The sequence below is a fragment of the Hipposideros armiger genome, unplaced genomic scaffold (genome assembly GCF_001890085.2).
Source record: "Hipposideros armiger isolate ML-2016 unplaced genomic scaffold, ASM189008v1 scaffold_8, whole genome shotgun sequence".
NCBI classification, from domain to species: domain Eukaryota; kingdom Metazoa; phylum Chordata; class Mammalia; order Chiroptera; family Hipposideridae; genus Hipposideros; species Hipposideros armiger.
In genome coordinates this window covers 4,576,407-4,587,720 of record NW_017731358.1, presented here as the reverse complement: position 1 = coordinate 4,587,720, position 11,314 = coordinate 4,576,407, and the positions used below count along the sequence as shown (strand labels likewise).

The following is an 11,314-nucleotide window of genomic DNA, read 5'->3' as shown; positions in this document are numbered from 1 at the left end:
ATCTGTCCATCCGTCCATCATCCATCCATCCATCCTCAAAAGTATATTTCCTTTCTGTGCTGGGCACTGAGGATGCAGAAATGACTCAGTCCCTACATTTTCCATGTTAAGAGGTCACTGTAAAGAGTTTACTGCAAAGAGGGCCATGATTTAAGTGATGTCCTCATGAGAAATAACCTGCTGTACTATCTGGTTTGCTTGTTTTTACGAGAAAAACACATAACAAAAATGATATTTATTTTATTGCATCATTTTACTGACTAGAACGCCAGACTTATAGTGGATATGTATAAAAATAACCCAATTCTTACAAATAATACTTTGCTGCTACAGTACTGAATAATTAGTGGAGGTTGTAATTATAGTACAACTTTAAATAACATTCTCATAATGGATTTAACACAATCAATCAGGGGCTAAGGTGTAAAGGTTTGCAAAGAGAAATCCAGTATGTGAAAACTCAGAAAGTTCATATTCCAGCTATATGCTTCATTTAACCATAAATCTAGCAACACAAATATTAAGAAAACGTAACAGCCACTCATGATGAAAGATCTTTTTGTAACGAAACAGGCCAAGGTAATACAGAAAGATCAATGAGTCAGGTTATTTTCCCAGGTACACTGGTTCCATCATATCACTGTGTGGTCCCAGCCTTCCTACCCAATGACTACATCTGAAACGCATTAGACGTGTCTAAAAAACAGTGATAAAACCAGAATCTAATATGTCCTCTTTAAAAATGCCAACGGGATAAAGTCAGTCACAGATTTGTTTCTTTTCAGACCTAAGTTGTCCCTTGCGGTTTCACAGGTTTTTCTGTGAGCAGTTTATACCAAATAAGATGGATTGTAACACTATTGAAAAGATACTTCAGCATAACAAATTAACTGGTATTTAATCCTTCAATGTTCCTAGTATTTGAGCCAGTTTCCTTGGGGATTTGCGAAGAGAGAGAGAGAGAGAGAGAGAGAGAAAAAACGGAACACATATAGTACTCAAAAACCAACTCTACAAAACTGTGTATCCATTTCCAAAAATGCACACAAGGACCTCAGGATGCTTCATCAAGAAGGAGAAAATGGAATGTCCCTTCTAATCCCCACAAAAATTTTCACATAGAAAAAAAATATCTGATATTAAGGGTAGTCTTAAACAAGATGGAAAATCCTGAAATTCTCTCTCTCTCCAAAGTGCTTTAGTTTTGAAACCAGTGTAAGTATTTTAGAACTACGGGTCGAACCCAGGGTTTGGGTGTGTTAGGCTAAACTAAGCCAGGAGCAACTGGACTATACAGTTCTTGCTTTTCCAGGCGAAGTTCATAGAGCTACAGAACACCCAGGCACTTCACCACTGGACAAGATGGCTTAGTAGCGGTCCCAAAAGTCATGTGCAAGGGATTCCCCTACCATGTCTGCTCTGGGACTCTCACATCTGCATAAATATCATCCTTCAAAGACACTTTCTTGGGCAGCCATTGAGCCCTGTGTTGCAAAGATGCTGCCCTCCCTTTTGGGCTTACTTGAGCAATTACCTCTTCAAGAACCTAATAATCACATCTCAGTTTTTGACCCTAAATGCTATCAGCCAGCTTGATTACACTATCCACTCAGCAATTTGAACTCTACATGACTTAACTGCTTCTGAAAATAAACTTTTGCCACAGGAGGAAGACTTGTCAGCATTTACAACATTCAACTGAATATTTTCCCAACTCTGATAACATTAAAAAAAATACGCTTCCAGTATGTGGGAGCCATGCCCTTACCACAAGAAAAAGGCAAAGTGGCCCTCAGATGGACATCTAAGTCCGGCTGTGTTTGTCAAAAACCCAGGTCATCACCTTATACCTCCTACACCCAAAGCCACGTACCAATATGCTTCTTGCTAAGCACGAGCCAGCCACTATTTTGTTCATGATGACCACAAGTGTCCAAGAAGTACACGTAACAACCAACCTGAAAGGACTTTCTCAAAAGGGGACCCACTATTTTTTGCACTTCCTATCATTAGTTTAGTTACTGCTTAATAATATTAAGGTTCTTTATAAAGATTAACTTACACTTTAAGCCCCCTCTCTCACGCCCTCTTTGACAAAGTCCACTGGATGGTGAGGCATCACCAGGAAGGTGAGGCGGGGAGGTACAGTGGGCAGAGCAAGCCTGGCAGAAGGACTTGAATTCTGGCTCTCTAAGGCAAGACGTTTCTCCTTTCTGAAGGTTCCCATATCCAAGAAATGGGCACGCTCGTGCCGACCTCATAAAGGGTGTGGTGAGGCCAAGTACCTTGCAGGGAGTCTGGCTATGGTGGGAAAACCAGAGAGGCTCGCTGTGACTATTCAGACTTCCTACCTTGTCTCTAATGCCCTGGCTGGCTCATGGGAAAGAGGAAAAGACACGAGAAATAAGACCTTTTGTTTAGGAGCGTCAACAAAACCCACAGATGCTGGGAGGCCAGCAGGTGATCACCGCCCTGCTCTGAGTCACCTTGTTCCAGTATGCTACCGGATGGATGCATGGGTTCCATTTTGCCCCACTCTTCCCTATAGAAGTTTAAGTGTCTCGTGGGCAGTTAAGAGTCATTTTTCCCTTCCTCCCACCTTATCCCAGCTGTGGGGCCCTGAAACAGGACCTTGGCATTTCTGTGTGCATGAATCACACATTCCAAGGGTGTGGGCTGACATTGCGCTCCTGTGCCAGAGCTCAGAGCTTCTGCTTGCCAGGGTGCATCTAGCCCTGTGCCCTCAGTCCAGAGGCTGCAGCTGTCCTACCAGGTGTTTCCCTGGGCCCAGGCAGGACCCTTCTGGAGGTACAACCTCCAAGCAGGAGTCGAGGCAGCCCCTTCCTTCCTCACCCAGGATGGGCAGTTGGCACTGCCGAACAGTCACATTGTTTTCATGCCTTCTTAGACCCTCTCACTCTGGAGGTGCACTTTCCCCACCCCCACAAGCCCCCTAGAAATTGCAGATACTACATGAACTCAATCTTGCAAGGTGCCTGCTTTTTTCACAATAGAAAAACAACATTCTTAATCCACTTCATACGCACAAAACCCATTCACAGAAAAGCAACCTTGGAACTCACAGGACATTCTTTTCTGGACTTTGGGATTCTTCTCAAGGATGCTTCTGGGACAGAACACTACGTTTTGTGGAGCTTATAGCTTCTGGCACTGATATAGGAGATGATTTGTCAGCTGTGATGTCAGCTAAAGATGGCAGACGCATGTACCTGGGAATGGCACCCCCACCATGGCTCTGGGTCCTGCAGATGAGCAAGGATCTGATCAAGAACCAGGAAGCTGGGCCAGCTCAGGAGGAATCAAGGCTCTTGGCTCAGGTGAGCCGAGCGCAGGAGCCTGGAACTCTCCAGTTAGATGCAAGGCCATGAGGCACAAAGGGCTGTATGAACGGGTCGACAGAAAGATGCAGGACCCAAGATTTCAAAAAGGAGATGGTCTGAATTTTAAGTGGGCATTCACTGACAAAAACAAAATTCTTTTTGTATGTATCTTGTGAGATGAGTTCAGTTTAACTACTAAGAGGCCTCACACCTCACTAGCATTCCTGCTGCCACAGAGTGATGACTTGTGGAGACCACGGGATATAGGAGTTTGCACTTAAAACTGTCAGGATGCGAGTTACATAAGAATAAGGATTGGATACATTCTGAAGAGATTAGAGAACCTTGAAGAAACAACCATGCCCAGGACAGAACTGTCCCCAAAGGCTACCCCATTTCCAAAAATGTGGGTGCCACAGAGCTGCAAGCTTCAGAGTAAGAATACAATCCTCTGTGTTCTCTTCACTTTATCCAAAACTAGGATATTTCAAAAGCAGGTGATGAGAATAATCACAGTTCCATGCGGAGCAGTTAAAGACGTTGGGCACTGGATGTGCCCCTCTCTCAGGACCCATGTCACAGGGATAATAAATAAGACACGTGGAATATCCTTCCCACAGGCAAACTCTCAACCCCCTACCTGGCCAGAAGTCTTTTTAGTTCTCCAATACTGACTTGAATTAGAACCATATTTCTGGAGAGAACTATGTAGTCGTAGCAAGAGATACAAATTATTGGATGAGTGAAAATAAGTTACGTCTTCAGTGAATAAATAGCTTTGAGCAATTGGTTGAAAAGTTTACACCGAGTTTGTGGGCCAGATCAGGGATTGAAGCAAAGTCGCGGCGCTAGCAGGTAAGCAGACTTATGTGTGGCTCCGTCCCAGCTCTAGTCTTCCTCAGGAATCCGCACGGCTTCCCAAAGCTCTTGGTGTTTCAGGAAATGGAACTTGCGTATTCAGCCCATTCCTCTAACCACATTCAGCTGTAGGGACTACACCAGCTGCTTTTCCTTTAGTGGTGAAATACCAGCTCAGATCCAACCTGCATTCAGCTTTCCATTTCTACTCCATATGGAGCGGCCTCGGCCTCAAAGACGAAATCCAGAGTCCCTGACACCATGCCATGCCCCAGCACCTGCAGCTCTGGGGCTTCCTCCAGGGCCCGGAGCTGCCTGCTGGACCTCACGATGGGGCAGCTGGATGCCTCTAACTAAAACCAAATGGGAGCCGTTTTGCTCTGACCCAGACATATCTGAGACTTAATGGCAAAGTCTCAAAAAAAAAAAAAAAGGAAACCAATCTTAAATCAGTGTGTCACCCTGATGAAAAAAGGAAACTGGGGTTGTGTGCTGTGAAATCTCACAGATTTCAATGCTTCATTTAGGGGGGTTGGCTTGGAAACCGTAGCACAAGACCTAGAAACATATTAAAATATTGTTAACTTAACCTACAGCATCTCCAAACCACATGGGTTGTATAGCACATGGGTAGGAAAACAACTAAAAAGCCAGGATTTTGCTGTAAATGATTCACCAAACTGAGGCCTATGGACATGTCTGGGGGAAAGAGGCCTTCATGGAACAGACTTGAAAAACATCCAAAAGGAGAGCTCACTACCCAATTTACTAAAGTGCAAACTAAGAAAAAACTGGGTCCTTGCAACGATGCCTAATGATCTGCCCTCGCAGACATGATCCCTGGAGCCAGTGGCCAAAGCTGCGGTCACTCAGAGACGCCCCTGGTACTGGCCTATGTTCACATTCACAGTAACAAATGAGCAGCCTGCGGTGCCATGTCCACAGGTTCCATCTGTCTCCTCCCACTGTGGTCACGCCCCTCTCGCCTGTCCCACTTTCTCCTGCCACTCCAGTGTGGCTCCCCAAGTCCTGGGAGCAGCCAGCCGGCGGTGCTCCCCCTGGTGCAGTCCTCTGAGCAACAGGGGTCCCGGGCCACTCGCTCACAGCAATGGGCCCCTCTGTCTTCTCACTTAAAAGTAGTCTCTTCTCCTGCTCTCATCACTGATGAAAGATGGGTTATACTGTCCTGGGAAAATGCAAGAATGCCGTGATCCTGGTAATCCAGTGTAGGCCGGGTAGAGTCCGTTTCGTTCAAGTTCAGGATTTCTTACACTTGTGGGCTGGTGGCCAAAGAAAAGAAAAAAAGTCAATTTAGTATTCAATAGTTTTTTTGTTTGTTTGTTTTTAAAGAGTGCTACATTTTAATAATCCTAAGACGGAGGTAGCTATACATAGCAGAGCGAGGTCTGACCTAGAAGACAGGACCCACTAGGCCATTTCTTTATGGAAACTGGGATACCTTTGCCCATATTTTAAAAGGGGATTGAAAAAAAAAACCAAAACATTAATCAAGGACAGCCCAGTGATTTTAGACCAACATAGAAAAAAGACCTAGGTTAATGATTATCTTGATTATGATCAAGATTAATTATTATCTGATTAGCTTGACCTTTTAAAAAAGTATCTTTCTCTGTGGAACACAATGGCTTTAAATCCTCCCTGGCATTTGGCTGAACTCGACTGTCCCAGCCATGAATGGGGGACTGACCTTCGAAAGGTCATATGACCCCCTACCAGAGGTGTAGTTAGGACCCCAAAGCAGCGATTCTCAGGTCTCTCTGAGCAGGTACTGGCCTAGTGGGTTGTGACTACCTGATATGCAGAAGCAGCCCCCTGAGAACAACTTGGCTACTTTGAGGAGGCCCTCATTCAGGACCACCAGGGGAAAATGCTTGCCTGGCGGAAATAAAACATGAGAGCCTGCATTTAATAAGCATGAACCCTAGAAAAGCCCAGTGTACACCTGAGACCAGTGTGAGGGACAGCGCTCTCACTCAGGTGACAGCTTCATGCCATAGGCTTATACTCTGCTTCTACAGAACGCCGCTCAGCCTGTTTGTGAAATAAAGACAGAGTTTGTTCAGGTTCTTGGCTACATCTATTTAAGGCTTTAGCTAACGCCATGGAAACACAGTGAAGTTGGGTGCTATGACTCTGCAGGCCTGTTGTTGCTAAGCTGTCATGCCACGCTGGGGCTGAGGAGACCCTAGCAAAGGGTGTGAATGTGTGGCCACACCTGGGTATGACACCTGCGTAATTATGGCAGAAGTTATTAGCGTAAAAGGACTTTTCCTGACAGACAGCAAAACAAACTCCTTATGCAGAAATATCAATGGAAACATCTGAACTAGAGCTAAGTTTGGGTCTACATTTATCTTTCCCCTATGTCTTCTTATTCTTCATTCAGGTTCAAATTTTTCAAAGAGACCATCGAAAAAAATAGCTTTCTTAGCATGAACAAACCTGCCCCTCCCATCCAAAGTCTAAACCCTCCTGGTTAATCCCCATAGCGACCAGAAGGATTGCGGTTTCGGTCACAGGATTACCTAGTGCTATTAAGTCCCTGCGGGGCAAGGTTTTATGTTTATTGCTATAGCTCAAACAGCCACACATGACATAAGAAGTTACTTAACATCTATTTATTTTTCAGCTCAGATATCCCGTATATGTTTATGGCTGACGTAGTGTAATGTGCAATATACTGAGCAGGGCATTGGAGTATGACATGGATTATTTAATGTGGGACAGAAGAAGCAAAGGTCCAAGGGTGTTTCCCGTCTGTACTGTGTCCACGGCAGGACACGGCACGTTATTAAAGACCTGCTGAGTACATCAGCTTCTAAACCTCTGAGATGTGTTGGTTGAGGATGACATCGAATTGTTTTCTTTATTCCTTTCTCCAATCCCTCCGTTTCAACTATCCAACCCCATGAGGTAAAGTATGGCCAATAAAGAGATAAAAATGAAAGAGCCAAAGGCTGAGTATCACTAAATCCTTTCTCTAGCGTTCCGCTTCCAATCCGATAACTTAAAGGCAAGTTCAGTAACAAGAGGGTTATTGCTAAAACCCCATAAAAAAAGTAATGTGCTCCGTGGAAATAGCCGATCTATCTCAATGTCGAAACAAACACCATGAAAATAGATCGTAAGTGAACTGAATATTAAACTATGTGAACACGAGGTTTAAGCTGTTGTTCTCTTTAACCCCTAACTAGCTGTTGTGTTTTTACTACCACAAAACAGGATCCCTTAATTTTCAGAGGGAACTGGAGGAGCCTGAGGTCACCCTGGACATGTGAATACACACCGAGTAATACACATCCGTCATCTGGAGGAGGTTTTTGGTACTTCCATTCTCGTGCATCTCAATAGCTTCTCGGCCCCATTCTTGTGAGCGAGGGTTCTTGGGGTACTCAGCATATGGGGACATTTGGAAATCCCCACTTTTGAAGATGAGCTTGCTTATGTCATTTTTATTCTTTCTGTGGGGTAAACAATATTTGAAAAGGTACATGAAGAAGTTCTGCAAAGAAATGATATCTGTGAAAGTGCCATCTAATCTTTTACCAGGTGAATTAGACCTAAATCTACCATTATATTGCTTTGTAGCTGCCTACTTAGGAATGTTATTATTGTTGTCATTATTTTTAGTATTCGCCCAAAACAAGTAAAAATGCAATTAGGTGCAAGAAAAGATGAAAAAAACGTCTTCCAATCCAAGAGGCCAGGTTCCCAGGGGCAGAACTCTCAAAGACAGCAGCAATGGAGCTGACTTAGGCTCCTCTGGGGACAGAGATCACTGCTTCTTGGGGCCAGCCAGGGAGTTAAGAATCATAAAGGAAAGGCCTTAAGGCCTTCAGGCCTTTAGTCCGGCGCTTCCAGACTAGCTTGAACATCATAACTTACACATGTGCTCCTAGATCTCACGTAGATTGACGAAAACTGGAGCTCTGCGAAGGGTGCCACTCTGGCTTTGTGATGCGACTTGTTCTCTGGGCCACATTTTGCTACTAGAAAAGCTGGGGCTAGAATTCAGGCCTCCCAACTCCCCGGCTAGTGCTGTTTTACCGCAGGAAGCTAATTCAGAAACCATACAAACAGGATGTTTTGTTTGCCAAAAAAGCCTACCTATTTATAACCTATACATAGTCTCATTTAAGTGGATCAGGGAAACTCTGGGACAAGTCCCCTACTTGTGAGAGTTGATCGGTTAGAAATTGTTCAAAAATGTGTTATTTGCCTATCTAACAGGCCTGCTATCAGACATTTTTAGTTATATTCGCCCTAGTTAAGATAATCTGAAGTTGCTTCCTTCTACCTCATTTTCCTGTAAGTAAACTTTCTGGGAAAAGCATGCCGTAACTCAGGATCATAAAACCAAATGTCTGGCATATGGCTTAGGCATTGTCCCTTCCTCCAAGTTCAGAACAGGCCTGCCACTGTGTTGCCCCTGGAGGGTGGGGCACCCCATCTCAAACAATGACTTACTCATTTACAACTACCTTCCCTTCCCAGTGACCAACAGTCACAGTCTCCTGTCCCAAATGGCTACACTACCTCACTACCTGACACAGGACACCTAGCAGATATGAGGCTTATGTCCCCTTGAGCACTTGGGTTTTATCTCTGCAGCTCCTGGTCTCATACCCAGAATTTTATTTCCACTCATATACTTTATCTTTGATCATTTGGTGGGAGCTTGGTAAACGACAAGCAAAGGCTGCACCATGAGGCCTGCATTCCCGAATGGGCACCCGGGGCAACTTGCTTTCTGCAGCTTTACTGGAGATAGAGGAGATAGAGATCACAAAATGTGATATCAATGGTCAAAAGGCAGCTTCCTATTTTGGTGCGTGCAGTCCATCTGTTATGTCAGGGTATTTCCTGCCATTTATGACCATCTAAATCAAAGGTCATAACGATCCCTTATCTGAATAATCACAGAGAAGGGAGACCAACTCTGTCCCTTCCCTTCCTTCTCCAGTCGAAACCCCATCCCACTGGCTTCCAGAAAGCCAGAGCCAAGCATACTGCTGAGTTTCTGCTCATCCCCCGTGCCAGCGACAACTTCTCTACTGCTCAAATATTTCAGGGATCCCTTTCATCTTTGTTTGTTTCTTAATTGGCCTGATTAAAGTGTACAATCAATGGTTTTTAGTGTATTCAGTTGTGCAACTATCATCACATTCAATTTTAGAAAACTTTCATCACCCCCAAAAGAAACCCCATGCTCCTTAGCTATTACTTCCCAATTCTCTCCCTGCCCACCCAGCCCTCGGCAACCACTCATATACTTTCTGTCTCTATTAGATTTGCCTATTTGAGACATTTCTTACAAATGGAATCATACAATAGGTGGTCTTTTGTGACTGGCTTATTTCACATGGCGTATTTTCAAGGTTCATGCACATTACAGCACATATTATTGTAGTACTGCATTCCTTTTTATGGCTGAATAATATTCCATTGTATGGGTATATCATATTTTGTTTCTTCATCAGTTGATGGATATTGGGGTTATTTTCATTTCTTGGCTATTATGAAAAATGTTACTATGAACATCATGTACATGTTTCTCATGTTTCTGTGTGGACATAACTTTTCATTTCTCTTGATCACACACACATACACATGGTGCCAAGAAAATGTATACACATTTTAAGAAAGGGAAACTGTATTAAAATTGTAATACTCAATATATACCAATAACAAAAGATGACTACAAGTCACATTTGACTTCTGAAATTACAAGAGGTGCCCAAAGTGGTTACCATCAGCATCCAGACACTTCTGATTACGGTGAACTACAGCTTGAGCAACGTTGACTGAAGTGTCCACTTGCACACACTTTTTTGGCACCCTGGTATATATCTAAAAGTGGAAGTGCTAAGTGCTAGGTCGAATGGCCACTCTGTGTTTAGTTTTCTGAGGAACTGCCAGACAGCTTCAAAGTGCTTATATCGTTTTACATTTCCACAGTAGTGGAAATGTAAATGGGTGTTCTAATTTTCCCACATCCTCACACCATCACTTGTAATTTCCTGTTTGTTTTTTTAAATAGCCACTCTAGTGTTCTCTCATGGTGGTTTTGACTGCGTTTCCCTGATGGCTAATGATGCTGAGCATCCCTTCACGTGGTTATCGGCCACGTGTGCGTCTTCTTTGGAGAAATGTCTATTTGAGTCCTCTGCCCATTTTTAAATTGGGTTGCCTTTTTATTACTGAGTTGTAAGAATACTTTCTATATTCGAGATACAAGTCCCTTATTAGATGTATGATTTGCAAATACTTTCGCCCATTCTGTGGGTTGTCTTTTTAACTTTCTTGATGGTGATTTTTGAAGCTGAAAGGGATCTGAACAAGTCTTCCTAGAATGTGCCACTTTGGCATGCAGACCGTTTTGAGCTGAAGACGATCAGGCCCCACAGACTCAGGAAGAGCTTTTCTACCTCCCCCTTAACTGCCTAAAAGAATTTAGATGGAGGGCCTGGTACAGGAAGAGAGCTATCACCAGATAACTACAAAGAGTATGGCTAGGTGTGGTAAGCTATGGGGGAGCTCAGCAGGCCCTGGAGATCAAATTCCTCTCTGTGACTCATTGTCTCTGCATGGCATGGCAAACGTTTGTTTGCCAAAAAATGTGCTCTTCTCATCTTCCTGTGAATTGTCTGCCTCCCCTTTGAAGTCCTAGACCCCCTATCCGCTTCTCCTTAACTCAGGATGGCATATAAACCTCAAATGCCTGATTGCCTGTGGGTCTCATATATTTATGCACCCTCGTATGTATGTAATTAAATTTGTTTTTCTCCCATTAATCTGTCTTATGTTAATGTGATGATTAGACCAGCCAAATAACCTAGAAACGTAAAGGAAAAAAATTTCCTGCCCTACATGGCAGTTTTTAATTTTGATGCAGTCCAATCTATCTCTTTTGTTGCTTGTGCTTTTGGATATTCCTTTTTAGTACAGAAAATAAAGTCCCGGGCCGGCCGAGTGGCGCGTTGGTTAAGAGCTGGCTTCGGACACCAGAGGGCCCCGGTTCGGATCCCACATATGAGGGCCAGTGACACTGCCCTCTACAGCTAAGATGCTGAACAACAGCTCAACCTGGAGCT

At 43.8% G+C, this 11,314-nt stretch overlaps 1 protein-coding gene across 1 annotated transcript in view; it reads right to left on the bottom strand.

The window, feature by feature from the left end:
- Window positions 1–220: 220 nt before the first annotated feature.
- Window positions 221–11,314, bottom strand: part of HEG1 (heart development protein with EGF like domains 1) — a 64,425-nt gene continuing 53,331 nt past the window's right edge. The window contains exons 16-17 of the mRNA XM_019652223.1: window positions 7,507–7,681; window positions 221–5,479 (exon numbers count right to left, since the gene is read on the bottom strand). Of these exons, the coding sequence (XP_019507768.1) occupies window positions 5,330–5,479; window positions 7,507–7,681 (325 nt within the window). The 3' untranslated portion in view covers window positions 221–5,329. The remainder of the gene's footprint in view (window positions 5,480–7,506; window positions 7,682–11,314) is intronic.